This window comes from Melanostigma gelatinosum, assembly GCF_949748355.1.
Source record: "Melanostigma gelatinosum genome assembly, chromosome: 9".
Taxonomy (NCBI): Eukaryota; Metazoa; Chordata; class Actinopteri; order Perciformes; family Zoarcidae; genus Melanostigma; species Melanostigma gelatinosum.
In genome coordinates this window covers 18,562,912-18,580,427 of record NC_136642.1, presented here as the reverse complement: position 1 = coordinate 18,580,427, position 17,516 = coordinate 18,562,912, and the positions used below count along the sequence as shown (strand labels likewise).

The window sequence follows — 17,516 nt, the reverse complement described above, 5'->3', positions numbered from 1 at the left end:
CTGGCTATCCTGTATCATCTCTCAATGACTCATTTCACCTGTGTTTGGTCTGTTGAGATTATAGGACAGGCTGCTCTCAACTGGCTATGTGTGACAACAAATCTACCAAATTCATAGCTAGGGTCGCATCGGGTCATACAAGCACCCACGTCTAGCTAAATAGCCATCTGCTTAATTTAGATATATCGACCTCAACCCCAAGAGAAAGTGTTAAAGACCCGTAGTAAGTTTATATCTACTATAAATCACAGTTGAATGCATTCACACTTGTGTACACAGATCCTGGGACGCACACGCTTGTACGCTCTCAGCTCCCTCTGAGTGTAACAGTGGCTCTCTTTCTCCCGAGGCCTTTGACACTTCCACTCGATCTAGAGTGACGTCGAACTTGTTTCAGCTGTGCTGTCTGTCTCAGTGATGCCCCGGAGCTGCGCTGGGATTCCACAGATAACACAGGACCCAACACACTAGAATAGGACATGTTCATTCTCGTGTAGTCAGCATCATTATCACAGGATGAAATTTCATGCATGAAAACACGAGAGCCTGTTTATTCTTAGGCCTAACCGTGTATAAATGCACCGTCTTCCACTAAACCATACACAACCTTCCAGGAAATCACGTGCATCAAGGAAGTTACAGAAACGTCCATAGAAGCTCGACATTTTTACTTGTAACGATCAGCACTTATCAACGTAGCTCAGTAACAAGCTGAGCACCTGCTAGCGTTTCTCATAAAAAAAAAAGTCTGCTGAGGTTTGCACAAATGTTCCATGACAGATTTTCAACAGAACACAAGTGATCAGAGAGTGATCGGGGAGGGATCAGACTCCCTGCAGGAGCCGGCGGGTGGGATGGTGCATCTGCATGAGCGGGCCGTAACGGTCGGAAATCCTGCAGGAGCAGTTAGGTGTCAGATAGAAAAAATCAGACCTTTGCAGACCTCTACCCCAGGGCGTAGGAGACAAAACACTTTGTTCCGTGACACCAGCTGACCCCTCGAAGCATAAAAACGTGCCCTTTTGACCTCGTGATGCCAAAGTAAAAGGCTTACAATCAGTGTGTGTTGCGATTATGTTACGTACACACACACACACACACACACGTTCTGCCATATGGTCCTCGTCTTTTTCTTCAACACCATCCACACTATCCCTGGCTGGCCCACAAATCAATCCATTTCGCGAGGTCGGCGTTCACTATGTTGCACGTTTTTTTTCACCGAGTGCCCTATAAGGAAGGAATGTGCTCTCTGCATTCCAGAGATGACTGAGCCGAGCTGAAGAGCCCTGTGTTAAGCGGTGTCCAGTCCAATCAGCTGAAGTCAAGTTGATTGGGATGAACATATTTGACAATAATACACACGGGGAATGTTGCACAGCTGAACTGTACGGATGCTAACATTGAGCTTGAAGGGTTATTTTGTTACAGATTTGATGTGTTTTGAGAAATAAAACTACCCCCTGAATTGTCTGATGTGGCGATGAATGCCTCATCACTCTGACCTGTGCTATTTTTGCTCAAAGGCCCAGACTGGAGACACACGACACCAGTATCCCTATCGGTAAGGTCACATTAGTGAGTAAATGCTGCTGCAAGGAATACCTTCCGTGCATACTTACAGTAACATAGCAGGCTGTATATTTGAAGGCCTGTTTGGTTGAATTTAAACAATTATGTTCCAACAAGTTACAAGATACAGACACCGTTATACCGTGTTTCCATTGTTCCAAAGTAACACGGCCTCGGTTCAATAAAAGCTTTGGCAACAGCAGAATGGCTGTGGTGAATTTACACACGGCCCTTTAATACTTGAGCCACATGGCATGTCTTTGATTTTATAGTTCAAGTTTAAAGTCTGTGAACTTTTAAACATTACAAAAATGTATGCGTTCGGGAACTTTAACAGAGGTCTTTTAGCATCTGGCTCACTTGTTCACTGCACAGGTTTATGCAACAGTAAGTTTCTGGATGTCCCGCTATAAATAACCCAAACTCTTTGGAATGTTTTCCCAGTGAGGAAAGGACGGTAACATACGTAGAGGAGAGAACGCCTCGCAGAAATGTGCAGAGGCTGGCAGGCAATATGTATGTACACAGACAAGTAAACAGAGAGGTTGACTGACAAAAAGCCAAGCAGGGAAGCAGACCAGCAGGCAGGCAGACAAAAAAAAAATCAAACTGACTCCTTAGTTTACAACTTATGTTTGCTCAGCTCACAAGACACTCCTTTGTCTCAGGCTTGGCCTACATACAGTATGTGAGGTTAAAAGTTTAATATTTCCATTTTCCACTCTGCATTATTTTGTTGGAGTTCTTGGAAAGGGAAGAACCTAATAACCTGTTATTGAATGTGTGTGGAAGTTGTGCCCTAAATAAATAAGTCTCTTTAAAACCACAATGAGATTTGATATACACAATTCTAATTGTGTGTTTTATCATTTGCAAAGAAAAAATATTCTTGCAAACGTGTGTCTGAAAGTTAGTTTTTCGCTTTTGCAATCCCTCGCCCCCTTTTTTGGAGCCGAACATTATATATCAGCACGTTAACCCCCCAAGAGTGACCAAGCATGCTCGCCAACCAGGACATGTTCCAGAGCAGCCACGCTGTTCCAGTTAGTGCTGCATGTGTTGACTTTAGTGAAAATATGCAGATATTCTCCCAACACTTCTGTTTAGTTTCAATGTGACTCATCGTTTATGTGTTGTAACATCCAGCACAGTATGCAACACTCAGAGACAAACCGCAGTCGTGGCCTTTCAATGACTGGTGAATTTGTTTCTCCAACCAATTGTACGTAATGTATCGTATAGTTTCATATATGCACTCGCACAGTTACAGTTGAATGAAACAGACTTTTGAGTGAGCAAAGCCCCGCTGCCGACTGTTTTCTAAAGCTTGAATGTTTGTTGAGTTGTTGACGATGATCTTGGCAGCAAAAAAACCATCACAGTACACATTATGCTCCTGTTTTGTTAAATGAACGTACTCATCACGAGGTAAAGAAGTTAGAATCTGTCTTGAAGGTGTGCTTGTGTGAAATGCAGGCATGTGACACTTGTAGCTTTGGAGAATAATTCTCCCCTTTTTCACAAAGATCATGTTTGCATATGTTCCCTAACTTAGAAAGATACATATATTTAAAAAAAAAAGCAATGGACCCAACCACCAGTATGGACATTTTAAAATGAAATAAGCTGCCCACTGAACATTTTGCACACCACCAGGTGCAGAACACCTTCAGTAGAGTGTTGTGTATTGGCTGTGAAGTCTCACCCCGGACAGTTCTGGAAAGGATTTATGATGCATGCAAGTTTGAGCAAAAATCACTTTCATTAATCCAGATGCAGTCACCTCACCGCTGGGTACAGCCGCCCAGCCCCAGAGTCCCCCGTTCTACTGCGGAGACACTGTCTGGGTCAGAGATGTTAGGTTCCTGTGCACTGTTCGAGTGGAAGGAATCGAATCAAAGGACTCTGAGAGGGTCTAATCCCTGCACTGGAATGGCTTTGATTGTGTGTGTGTTTGGTCAATATATCAGTCAGCAAGAGTCACTCTGGCACGTATGAGCACTTTGATACTTGGGTTCCGAGGTATTTTAATGCTACGTGGAAGGCCTGAGCTTTTCCCCATGTTTCAGCACGCACAGAAGAAGCAGAATTTATACCGGTGGTGTTGGAAGGCCGTACGTTTAATTCAGTGGTATTTAATGTAATGTATTGTATCCTCGTGAAATAAAAGTGGCAGGTTTGATAAGGATTTAAGCTTCAGTGAGTTTGTTTGAATCTGAATGTGTTGAGTTGAAGTCTGCTGCTGTCCGTCTTACACAACCTCCTGACTCCTGAAATCGAACACGCAAGCAGTTCAGCCTCAGCTACTGCGGTCAGCCAGTGTGTGGAGCCTAATGAGGGACTGCTCGGACAGATTAGCGTGTTCATTTGTTTTTGTTGTAAACTGTGTGTCTGTCAATAATGTGTAAATGGGCGAGCTGTCCTTGGATGCCAGCCGGCCAGGCCACACACATGGACTGACATAATAACACACACTCATTACAAGCAGGCCCTTTCAGCAGCCTTAGTGGTCGTGGTGCCAGGCTCTTTGTTTAGAATGCATTCATAGTCTGGTCATTATTAGCCAGCCAGGTTTTTGGAGGTTTAAAACTCTTTTTAATTATTAAAAACGAATTTGAAAGGGAGCTCTCTAATGACTGATGATTTATTGATCTCATCAGCTGACACATTCTTCACTATGACATTCATCTTGTGATAGACGGTAAACGGCAGGACTCATGGCAGCCTAAATAAAGCACATTTATTTCTGAGACAATGAACAATATTTTGAATATTTTTAATCGGATTGTCGACCTTGTCCAGGTATCTCCGTTTTTTTGCAGGATTGTCAGGAGACAGTTGGACTATTATTTTGATTGTAGCACATTACCGCTTAAGTAGATGTTCCAATTCGATCTCTGCCTAAATGTTCTGCCTGACAGTCTAAAGGGGTTAACACCCTTTACGGCGTCAATATTGCATTTTGACAATTTCTGTAACTATAAACACGCTTGCTTGTCCAACGCTGTCTTAGCGATTGGCTTCAACGGTTGGTTAATGTCACTGCCTTTTTGTCAAGTCGCCTGCGTCATCTTTGTCAGAGGGCTTTGCCATTTAACGGTATGTCCAGTATACAGTGTGGTAGTTGACTCTACTGGGGACACAGCGGTCCTATCATTGACCACTGACTAAGTCGGCCAGAGGCGGCAACATACACAACTCGAGGGAACACAAATAGAGCTTCTCAAAGACCCTGAAAACTCCTAAATAGAGGCTTTACACAGCCACGCACATACAGTACATGTAAACACGCAGAAGCACATGTACAGGCAAAAATGTACACACACATATATATACACACTCTGCAGCCACGAGGGCTGCCCGCTCGCAAACCGCTAATTCAAACATGAGATAATTTTAGCTGTCTATAAAATGGCTGGGCCTATTTTTAAAATACCAACATGGGGTCATGAACTGCTGCATAAAAGACCATCACAGTTGTGAGCCCGAGCTGCTCGGCTCCAAATATACTGCGGGCACTAACTTAAGACCTGGGGAGGTGCCTGCAGGCTATTTTTGGGACGGTGTTTACAGGTGTTTACTCAGTGGCCTCAGTGCCAAGAGGTCAATAGGATGCCCGCTTTAAGAAGTTCAAATAGACTAAAGTCCATGTTGTTGAGGTTGTGGTTCTTTTGACCCGAGGACGGCCGGGAGGGGAGGCACAGTCGAGCAAGAAGAACACCTTTAAAGTGCCCCGAGGTGCAACTCCAATTGCAGCTGTGTCCGTTTACAAAGACATCGTTGAGCGTTGGAGTGTGTTGAGATTGGCAGTTTGGACGCAGTCAGAACAGTGAAATATTTTAGAAAACCCAAGATGATGCGACTCATTTTTAGAGTCTTCGGGCTCCGTAATAGACGTGCATGAGGTGTAGGACGTCTTTGTAGCGCACTTCTATTTACTCCATAACTGTGCTGCAATCTGAATATAAGCCGTTATGGTTCAGCTTGGCTCCAATTCGTGCACTTTACCCTACATTTGACTGGTGCCAGTCTAGTTACCAAGAAGGTCATTTTCATTGGTCCATTTACTAAATATTTCTTCTTTTCGGATGCTCCTGTTACAAATCATAGTTTTTCCAGTACTAATGTAGATTTTGAATAAGATTAAATTATTACGCTTAACACGATATAACCCACCACTGTTCCTCGCTTGTTGTTTACTATGCGTCTGTGTGGGCTAAGAAGTGCTCTGTGCTATATCCGTCTCCTCAGAACCTAGACTCCATCTTCCTTTCCTACTGTCATCCTCCTCTTCTGCCTTTTCCCTTCCTCCCTTGGACATTCTTACCCTTTCCTTTCTTCCTTTGTAGTTTTCCACTGACCTCCATTTGTCTGCTCTTCTTCCTCCGCAGGTTCTGCTCTGTCCATCTTGTATCGACACTGATCCAACCGGGCAAATTGTACAAAAGAGCTGAGAAACACAAAACATGGCTGTGGCCGGATGTCCGGATTATTTCCTGCATCATCCAAATTATCAGGTAAATGGCAATTTCCTCTGTAGGTTTCTCTTTGGTAAGTTAAACAGCTGACTGTCTCTGCCACATAATAATACATGGATGATATACAACACTTCGGCGGGTATTTGTACAGATGAAATGTTGCCATTTTAGACTAGAAATGGAGACGCCAAGGAGACGTATGTGTGAAGCCAGACTGTGAAGTCAGTATGAGGTGTTCTTCAGAGTTCAGGATATCTGTTTCACGTTGAAAACCCAAAGTAACTTGAACATTTCTCATGTAGATTTGTGCCCCTGTCCTCATGAAATGACACAGCAGCCAGCGTTGGAGCTGTTTATCCACAGGGCATGACGAACATAATCCATAAATAAGACTTCTGCGAATCTGTTAGCTGAATGAGATTATGAAATCTGAACTCTGTCCCTGTACAAGCCGGGCACCTTATTGTTTATTTATTTATTTACCATGGCAAAGTAAGAGTGAGCCAAGTACTCGAGTGTGAATTCAGGTCACTGAGGTCCTTGCCAACAGTCCTGCCTTTTCCAGCTCCTCTTGATCAGCCCTTTAGATGCTCTTAGTATTCTATTGTTATTGGTTTACTAGTTAGACACTGGATGGGGAAATAAGAGAATGGGTTATAATGGTTCTAGTTTGTCCTGTTAAGTCTTGTCCTGACTGCACGCGTGCGTGTGTGTGAATAAAGATGCATTATTCATTTATTATTCACTAATGTCATATGTAAGGTGCTCCACTGCAAAAAAGCATAGAGCAAAGGGCTTCCAAACGTTTGTATTAGGGCAGCAGCACTATCGGCCCGATCAGAAGCTCGTCTGTTGTCTGCTCGTGTGTGTGTGTGTGTGTGTGTGTGTGTGTGTGTGTGCTTACATGCTTGTGTCTGTGGTGGAGTGAAGTCAGGGTCGCTAGCGTGTATATTGTTTTCTGTGTTAATGTCTTATTGCTTCAGCTGCAACGTTTAATCCACATTGTTTAAAGAGCATAACTTGTAATGAGGCGAATATTTAATAACGGATCCGTTTAAAGAGCTAACGCAGCAAAAATCAAACTACAGGGAATAGGTCTTGAGTTTACGCTGAGGTGAAACAACGTTTGTCACAGAGTGAATCATCATATACGCATAGTGTCCAGTTTAAATATGTGTAGACTGATCTTCTCTGCTCATTGCACTCACACTGCTATGCCTCCCATTCTCTCAGACACCAAGCCGTCTCGTTGTCTCGTCATTTGGATGATTTTAATTGAAATCGGATCAACAGCAATCAAACTTTTTAATCCCGCAGACATGGACTATTCCATTAATGGAGGCTGCTTTTAAAAGATGTCAAACCTGAATGTGGTGAGGAATCATTTAGATCTTTAATCTTTGCCAGCGGTTTGGATGTATATGCTGCTGAAGCCACAGTATACAGACCTTAATGTGCACACTTTAGTTTACATACACACGCTCAGACACACACTCACTCGGCTGTGTGCGAAGCATTCAGCTATAACAGATGCACCTTGACTGCTGCTTGACTTGCTGAATGAGGAAATCCATTCACTGTGAAATTCCAGGGTTATGGAAGATTTTCCCTGATAAAACTGCAGCAGCAGTTCAAAACAGATGCAGGCGAAGATACCATTCATACGAAACTCAAGGGATTACATCGCCACTTTACTCTTGTTTCTGTTGGTATGATCGTGACCGGTGAGTAGACGATGGCATGTGCAAAGCAGGGATTGTTAGTGGCAGGACGATAGCTGATTAAAGAACCCGTAATCCAGAAACTACAGCACCAATAATACCTTTTATAAGGTCATATAAATGTATTAGTGTAGATTACTAACTAAAATGCTGTGTAACCACAGCTCAGAGAATCTCTGTATGCCAAAACATAATATTGTCACGTATAAAGGTTCCGTGTGCTGTCCGGTATGTTAAGCGTAAGCTGGGTCACCGGATAAACAAGCAGAGTCCAGCTCAACGCTCGCCGTGAGAGAGGCGGCGGTAGCTGTGTTGTTCTCTGGGACTAAACATTAACAGGATTTGTGTGGTGTTAGAAATAATCGACAGGTATTCCTAGATCTCAGGTTGCATTTTTTTTTGCGTGAGCATTTGTGACGTGAATATGTCGTTGCTTTTGTTAAGAGGGTCATTTCCTAGGAATCAGGTGTCAGTGTGGACTTTCTTAAGGCTCCATGTGACCATGTTGATTTTGCAGCTCTCACTCATCCGGTCGTCGCTTCGAGTACATTGGAGTTTAATGAAATGTTACAACATCAAAGTGTTGAGATCCTCCCAGCATGCATTATGTAGGCCCGAAATATGTCAGAATTCTTTGCTGCAGGGTAGGAAGCATAGCCAGGATAGGAATTCTATTCCACAGTTGTCTGAATATGGGATGTTCTGATGCTGTTATTTGTGTTCATAACATATATTGTGGGTTTGTGATGCTAAACAGCCAGTGAATAGTTCAGTAAGTAGGGCTACTAATGCAGCTGTATCTTTCAAAACTTTCCTAATTCTACAGAACATTAGTGCAGACATTAGTGTGACCTCCTGATCGCACTCTGGTTAATTGTGTGGGAAGGGAGTTCCACTTCATGTCGAGTGTTCATGTATGTTGTAAAAGAATGGTCTGCCAGAAACACGTCTCGGACTCTTGAGTATAAAGCTTTCACATCTTTAAAGCGTTCTGACAATATTTCGTTCTCGGTAAATCATAGACTGGAAACGTTCTTATGGATCCAGTCTATTCTCAGCTGCAGGGGTGTAGGGTAATTATGACGTGCACGCTGTTATGACGGGCCCTCGTGCTCTTTCTGAGCCGAAAGCCTCTCAGTAAGCCAACTATTGATTCATATTCAATTCCTGGTCACAACATTACTTTAACATGAATCTGACCTCTTCTGAAGACATGCGTCTCGGTCTTTTCCTTCTTGTCTGAGGCCTAATTTCCAGACCTTTGTGTCTGTCCTGCTTTCAGTGCCGTGACCTTGTTTTCTGGCCTTTCGCTGACTCCTTTTAAAATGCTGAACCCGGGGCCCACTGACTCCGATTTGGATTTGCTTTCAACGACATCAATATGAAAGACCCCTTACATGCTACTTGTCAAAACTTGGCCTACCCTCAGTCCTGCTTTGACCCCGCTCTAATAGCAACGTGTGTGTGTGTGCCTTTGCTTTTGTGTAAAATAATAAGCGTGAGAGAGGCCGAGAAACAGGATGAGAAAATACAATGTAAAAGACAGATACTGTGTTTTTTCATCAGCCGACAGAAAAGATGAAATGTTGGCTTTTATTTTCTTTATTTTCTCCCCTCTTTGTAGTCTCAGCCTTATGGGCTTCAATAAACCTATAACCAAATGCAGAGTAAGGCAATGGCGTGGCTGACCAATATGCTAAATGGCCAGTATATATCGGATTAAATCCCCAAGTTAGCATCCGGTCAATTCTCTATCGAGGCATCAACGGCTTTAAGAGCCCTTTAGTCCTTTAGAGTGTGTGTGTGTTAACTAATTTACCCCCAGACAGCCATGTAAAACAGCATTCAAGACCAGTATATGGTGAGAAATGGTCCCTACGTTTTTACTCAGTGGAGCTGAACCATCCTGTCCGGAATACACACACACACACACAACCCACACACACACTCTTAACGCTGTGCTGTACCATCCCAGCGTCCCAGTGCTGTTTGGGTGACTGGGTAGGGATCAGTCACAGTCTGGTAGCTGGACCCCCACACGGTGTGTGTGATGATGACGGGGTTTGCTGTGTGATGGGAACAAATGGGGGATGCGGTGGTTACTCTATATTTTTTTTATTACAAAAGCAGGTTAGACCCATTCCGCTCCAAAATCTCTTTTCCGATCCAACCAAGACGGCTGGAACACAAGACAATACAAAGACGGAACAATGCAATGTAATGACTGGATGCGTTTGGGTTAGTTGGTATAGAAGTGCAGTTGGGGGCTGGTGGTGGACAGACACATATGCTGCCGTTGAACTTCCAATTAGATCCAGTTTAGTCTGAAGGTAGGCACCAGTGTAGACACCAGGGAGGAACACTAATAACTTTAAATCATGGATCATATATTTCCAAACTATCCAACTGAGCCCTTATTTTGAAGAATCGAGTCATCTGAGTGGAATTCTACCTCAAGCTTTATTCTCAGTGGTCAATTATCTTCTATCTTGTATGTAATGTAATGATAAACATGCTTCCAGCCCACGTGCAGAATGTTGGATCTTGCATGTGAGACTACCTTTAGAAGTCCTAAATGTTCACATGATCTCGTAGATAAATGAGATTCAGCAGACATTGTGTACACTCGTACTCCTGCTAGGACCACAGCAGCTCTGCTTTAGTTTTGTTCTTCAGGTCTGTGTTTGAAATGGTCCCACCTAATGTTCTTAACTTTGTGACCAATCATTGAGATACTCAGGTTTATGTCTGTAACATAAAATAACATTCTCTTAAAAAAATAAACGAAAGTCATCCTCTAAATGTCATTTAGAGGATGACATTAGTTTACTTTTTTTCTTGCTTCTCTCTCTCCGACAGCAAGACAACATCGACCGGTCCTCCAATCACAGGCAAGCTGACATCATTGGTCCGAGCTTCCAGCAATCAGCCAATCGGAGTTCTCCAACCCATCAAGGTTGGTCCACTACCTTGAGGGGGGGGTGTGTGTGTGTACTGGTGCTATTGCATTCAATCAAATATTCCTGGGTTACATTGGTGTTTTATGACACAGGTGAGCATACTTTGTTGTACTCTGACATCAAATTACATATGATTTTACATAGTAGTGGGACTTGTCATATGATACTATTGATACTACTGGGACTTACTGTGCATTGACTTGGTGTAACATAAGCTCGCTGTGTATTCTCCATTTATTTTCATTTGTAAGAGAATACAAAAAGGTCATAGAAATTACCTGGGAATCTGGTACTACTACTGTGTGTGTGTGTGTGTGTGTGTGTGTGTGTGTGTGTGTGTGTGTGTCCCTCGTACAGTGTGGGGAGCGGCTTGCTGCTCATTATCCTCCACTGGGCCGGGGGTGGGTCGAGGGGGATAATATATATTTGGGTCTCTTCCGCTGTCAACATTTCAGCAGTTCAAAGGGTGATCCGCATGGACACAGGGTGCCATTATAATTACGTCGTCTATCTAATTGTGCCATACAGGGTTCATCCAAGACAATCGGAGCATGAGATTTAAGCACAATATTGGCTCAGCATGGGAGGTATGGGTGGGGAGTCTGCGAGCGAATTAGAACGCTTGGCCCTGGCATGGGAAATAAATGGAGCAGAAATTACATTGTCATTTTTCAGGATCAGCCGCAATGGAGGGAACTCAGGAGGACCGGAGAATGGAGATGACTTTAAATGAGGAACATTCTTGCTTTCACTGTCTGAATAATGGTATTTCACATAGATATCCAGTTGTTGTGTTTTTATGCCAGGCATGTGTTGGGAGCCTGATTTATGAGCACTGGTGCTGCAGACTATTTAGGCTTTTGTCAGATCTCCTTCTACCCCCACTCCTTTTTTATTTATTTTTATTCTGTAAGTAATGAGTGACAAATCAGCTCCCACTTTTAAGTACTTTTGGTATTTTAGCTTGTTTCACAAGCCGTACTACGCATGCTGCTCATAGGGTGTCATTTGAGCAGAGATTTTGAATTGACCCCCAGCACCTCTCGTGTCATTAGTGGGATTATAATCTTTGCTGACATTGGCAAACTTGTTTTCCAGTCTTGTTTCTTACAGGGTTCAAATAGAGCCACTAGCTTCTTGCTGCGCTTGCTATTAAGCGAGAACAGCTGTAAACCTATTCATTTTGGAGGGAACATTGTGGCTTTGTTGGGCCATGAACTGACATTTTTTCACATGCTTGGAATGAGACGCTGTTGAGCGGCGTATTGTGGCAATTGCAAGCCAATATTTGAAATGGAAGTTGCTCCACATGATATTCCCAATATGTTCTCTGTAAATTGTGCCGTGCACATAACGTTTCACTGTGATGTTAAGTGTTTTGCAAAGCTGAAAATAGTTGGCCGAAATGCAGTCTCTCTTTAAATAAGTAGAAGAATGACGAGGCCACATTGTCCCCACCACAAGCCAGAGGGATTTCAGTCATGTAGCTCAGTTCATTGTCTATTGGGTTATAGAACTAGCTCCCTGCTCAACGGCCACTTATGAAATGTGGAAATACTCCAGAAGAGGTAGGTACGTCCATTTCATTTTTTAGATTTTTACAACTTTTCAGATTTTTGGTTCTGGAAGGTGTTTGGATAATTGGTTGAAAAAGTTTCCACTCTGTACGCCTTTCTTACAGTACCAGCGTTCAGTGTTTTCATACAGACTCCCTAAGAAGAAACACCTTCTGGACCAGGTTCTGTCCCGGAGAAAAGACGAAGAAAAGAAGACCAGAGAAGAGGGTGGAACATGGGAGTTGGTTGGGTGCTCAGATGTGGTCTTCTATCTGAACTGTAGTCCTGACTTAGTTGTGTGTTTGATTATGTGAGATGTTAAGTCTGTGACATTTGCTCCCTCCTCCGTTTTTGGTTGCTTGTAGGCCTGTTGGTCCAGGAGTCAATGGTGTGAATGAGTATGTGTGGCTCAGACAATAGACTTGGGCTATTTTGAAAACAAAGGTCTTCACTGTGACATGTTAAAGCCTTCATGTACTTTATACATAATGCCTCCTCGTCTTTTATCCATTTATTACACAGAATTGGCAGCTCTAGAGGTGTAATACCCTTTTTATGCCCATTCGATGCGGTTATACCTGCTGCGTGTCCAAACGGAAGAGATGCTCGACAGAGATCCCTCTTTAAGGTGGATACAGTTCTAAAAAGATTCTTGCTTCCCTTTTAAACTCACTTTGCTCGGCACATTAGTGTGGAGTGGGAGTTTAGTTTCTTCTCACCTGCTTTTAGACCTTTGGGTGCAGATGTATGCCACATGCTGCAGCGACACGTTTACAGTGTATTGATATTACCCATAGTGTTTGGTGTCAAAGTTTGTAGTGATGCATCACAGCTGCAAATTCTCACTGTCGACAGCTCCGTCTACATCTGTAGCTCTGTGTGCTACCTCGAGAGGATCTCGAGAGTCAGGTGTGCAATGACATGAATTTGTCTGGCAAAACAATGTCTGTACTCCATGTCAAAGAAAGAACTATAGTTGGCTCTCTGCTCCAAATCTTCACGCGTGTAAATCCGGTGCGTGTGTGCCGGCCTGCATGCTGTCTGTGTTATCAATCTGTCAGCCACACACCCGGCCACATGACGCATGCCTTTGTTTGCCCAATTGTGACATGCACACGCGATCGCAATCGCATGGCCGTTAATGACGCACCGATCCTACATCCCTGCGTGGGTTTCTGGGTTGTGTTTCTTGTGCTTTGCCAATCCCAAAGTAGGTCAGATTCATGAGGAAACTTATTTTCTCTCTCTAGCTTGAGGGTGCATGTCTCACCTAGTGAGAATGACGGATGATGAGCGGATGATGTGTTCAGGGGAAAAGTACTTTTTGGAGTTTTGCTCACTTTTGATGGAGTTTCTGATTTACCCTCATTGCATTTGGATGTATTTTTTAATTATGTTGTCCTAATTTTATATTTATTCATTTTTAAATGGCCGTTGCTGCTGCTCCTTTCGGTGTTACCTTTGTCTTTCCCTGTCCTTTGTCTTGTGTATGGCCTCATATGAACCCTGTGGTCTTTAGCTCTCCGGGCTATCTATAAGTAGCTGCCCCAGCTTACTTGTCACTATTAATACCCACAGATTAACCACCTTTCACTGTGATGCAGCTACCCGACACGTTTTCAGAAAAAAAAGCTCCAAATCTTTATTTTCAGCAGGTCGATTTCAGCATCAGTGCTGCAGCCACAGCTATGCTGCTGCATGAAAGAGATGGGGATGTTTGCCATCCTCTGGAACAAAAAAACATCTTGTATACTTTCACAGGAAACTGATCCCTTGCCAGGCTTGGGGGCTCACTTTGAAGCCAGTGCTTTTAAAACTTTACATCAATCAAATTGCAGGCGGAGCTGTGGGGAGGCTACACGAGTCACACAGTGCAGGGTACTTTTAAAGCCCTGGAGTTCTGACAGCAGGACTTCATGATAAAGTCAAAATATGGCACATCATTTGCTTTCATTCAGTCATTTATTCGAAAAGCTGTACCTGGAGTTTGTGCTGAAGAGGATGGCGCTAACAAATTTAGCTCCATTCTATTTTCAGATATTTATTCAGTGATTAAGAATGATACATTCATATTTCTCATGGTGCAATGTATGTCCACTGAGAGCATCACAAATCCAATTAGAAATAGATACAAGATAATTGTTTACTTCACATGAACCCCATACATTTGAGAGCACGTGCCCTGTACGATTAGAGTTTGTCTCCCCCTGGTGGTTTACTGGTGTCCTGCAGTACAGTCGGAAGGATCTGAAAACAGAGATTTGATGATGAATTTATGAGATAGATTTATTTTTTCAAATCCAAGATCTATTAATCATAAGATGATAGATGATAGATGAGAGAGAGAGAGAGAGAGCGCGCTTTGATCCAACCTGCTCCTGGAGTCAGTTGAAAAATTCTCTTCATGAATTAAAATGGCCCGAGAGGTTTTCACAGAGACTTTGAGGTTAGATTCCCCCTCTGAGAAGAATTCCACATCCTGCTTTAAAAGCGTGAAGTTGGAGCCGCTGCCTTCGCTGTGAACCCCAGTGGTAAGAGTTGAGCAGCGTTACAGACAGGTTTGTGCTTGTACCTGTGATCCCTGGAGATTTAGCTCCCAGAGGAGCTCAATGTACTGAGTCAAGATAGTGTTGCTGATTGTGCACTCTCGCAAAACTGGTTACCTGTGTGTGTGTGCATGCTAATGTTTTCCTTTCCTTTTTTTTTTTGGTATTACTTAGAATTAAGGTGGGGCAAATTGAGGTCAAGGGTTCAAATCCAGGCCACAATGAAATGATAGAGAAATAGAAAGGGAAAGTCCCAACAATATCCAAGGACTTAACTTCCAACTATTTGAAACCAAAACAGCAGCTTATAGGACTTTCATTTTTCTTTTATTGTGTTGTATTACATTTGGGGTTTGATGTTCTTTCCAGCTTTCGTGATGTGTTTCTGCTCCACACTGTTCCTTGCTCACTTGTCCGCAGCAGGTTTTGAAACCTCTCCACTACTTTACACTCCTCATTTGAGGGATTTCACTCTGTTTCCCTCTGAATTCAGCCAGTGACGTGCACCTTTTTTTTCTATCTGTCTCCTCCAGAGGATGACGTCGATTTAGAGGCCCTGGTGAATGATATGAACTCTTCGCTGGAGAGCCTGTACTCCAACTGCAGTGGCCAGCAGACAGAGTCCACCCCACTACTGCACAATGGACAGATCTCCTCACACCACCATCATCACATGCAACACAACCAGCCTCGGCAGGGTCCGCACTCGCACGCGCTAAGCCACGTCTCCCCGGAGCCGCCCTCCTCCTCCTCCTCGTCTGCGGACTCCTCCCAAACCGGCCTGCGACGGTCACAACCCATGCACATTCTCGCTGTCAGGTCGGTGACCCCACAGTATATACAGATATCGATGTTGATATATTGCTCTGCCCCTCTTCAGCAGCTCATAGTTGGATGGGGGTTTTTTTTGGCAGGGAATAGAAATGTGCCAGAACCCCAGATGGAGAAATGTACATCAACTTATATTTGGCTGCGGGGCGGCATAGTGAGTCGGGTGAGTCACCCTCCGGAGCGCCACAGTGAAATAACCAACGTCATAGAAAAAAAGAAGGTGCTACCACATGAGTGTTATTATGACACAAACAGGGTTTGGAGGTTTATAGGGATGTCCATCAGCCTGTGAGTCGAGTTTTTTGGTTGCAAAATTCTCTTGAACGATACATTCATTTACTTGTATCCTAAGGGATGTAGTTTCATCCCTAAACGCGTTTGGCTGTTTGATGCAACAGAAACATTAGTGACAACAATTGTTGTTGTAAAGTGACACGGAAGAACAACTGGTGACGGGTGATTTTCAGTTAGCACTGAAGTTATAGTTTTTAAATGTTGAAGATAATTTAAAGATAAGTGAAGATGAGTCATTGAACCAGTCGACCGACAATTAAATGGGGACTATTTTGATAGATGATCAATCCTCATTTAAAGATGGGCTGGGTCATTTATTTTAGAAATATTCATGTAATTGTTAAAACGGCAATCAATAAATCAAATGCTCTGATATAATAAAAAAAAACGTCAACAAAAAGAAAATGTGGCTGTCTCTATACCAGGTCTGTCTGCGGACACACAGGAGCTACAGTTTAGGGTGCGGAGAAGATATCCGTTGGACTCGTTCAATCATTGCATTCGGTCTGAATGAAGACGGCCTGTCTACTTTCTTCATGGGCCTTTCACACAAACCGCACTCTGCATGTGTACTTATTGGGCATTGCGAGTCCTCCACGAGCTTGATAACTGTGAGTAATAACCATGGCCATGTTTGTTGTTGGGGGAGTGGCTTTGGAGGACAGCCTGATGGGGTGGGCTGTCAGTGTCACAGCTTTTGGAGCTCATGCTGTTCGCTACTTTCATTGGAAAAGAGTTGGCAACACTGGGCTGTTTTTTTTTTCTTTTTTGGTTTGATCATTTCTAAACTCTTCGCTTACTCTTGCTGGTTTCTCCATTGTTACCCATCCAAGATTTAATTTGATGTCACCTTGGGCTTTAGGAAAATATCCACAATATTCAGACATTGAATGTATCAAACACACGGTTGAAGGGAATTATGAATTTGCTGTTTGTCAGTAAAATTGTATCCGTTCATCAGGGGTTTTACCGAGACATCAAACACAACTTAGGCACCATCAGAACTGAAGATGCTTGTAGATAGCCATACGCATATACCAGCAAATACTACTTCAGCTGTACATGTGCACACATACAGACACATGCGCTTGGGCCACAACGGAAGTATGCCACTAAACTTTAAGCGAACTCCTTCCAGCCTCTCACACACACACACACACGCACGCACGCACGCGCGCACGCGCGCACACACACACACACACACACACACACACGCACACACACACGCAGAGCTCTTTTCTTCTCTCGACATTGGAAAAGAAGCCTCTCACTCCACACTATCATTCCTCACTACCCTCTCGATAATTGGGCATAACGTTTCCTCCCCGCTCCCTATCCGTAGCCTTTGAATGACCCGTTTCTCCTTGTCACTCCCCCTTTGTCTCAAACTACACCAGCGGGGAGAGAAAGGTAAAAATTCTCATTTCGTTTTGTACCAAGTGTACAAATGTCTCTCTCAATTTGAGGAATAGTAACCCCATATTGTCCCGAAGGCTGTTATTGTATGCATTCAAACGTGGATATGCCCACTCACACACATACACACTAAGGCAGCAGA

At 43.4% G+C, this 17,516-nt stretch overlaps 1 protein-coding gene across 2 annotated transcripts in view; it reads left to right on the top strand.

Moving 5' to 3' along the window:
- Positions 1-17,516, top strand: part of grb10b (growth factor receptor-bound protein 10b) — a 58,493-nt gene that overhangs the window by 6,779 nt on the left and 34,198 nt on the right. For both annotated transcript variants that reach the window (XM_079275276.1, XM_079275275.1), the window contains exons 2-4: positions 5,964-6,089; positions 10,631-10,727; positions 15,367-15,652. In XM_079275276.1, the coding sequence (XP_079131402.1) occupies positions 6,039-6,089; positions 10,631-10,727; positions 15,367-15,652 (434 nt within the window). In that variant the 5' untranslated portion in view covers positions 5,964-6,038. The remainder of the gene's footprint in view (positions 1-5,963; positions 6,090-10,630; positions 10,728-15,366; positions 15,653-17,516) is intronic.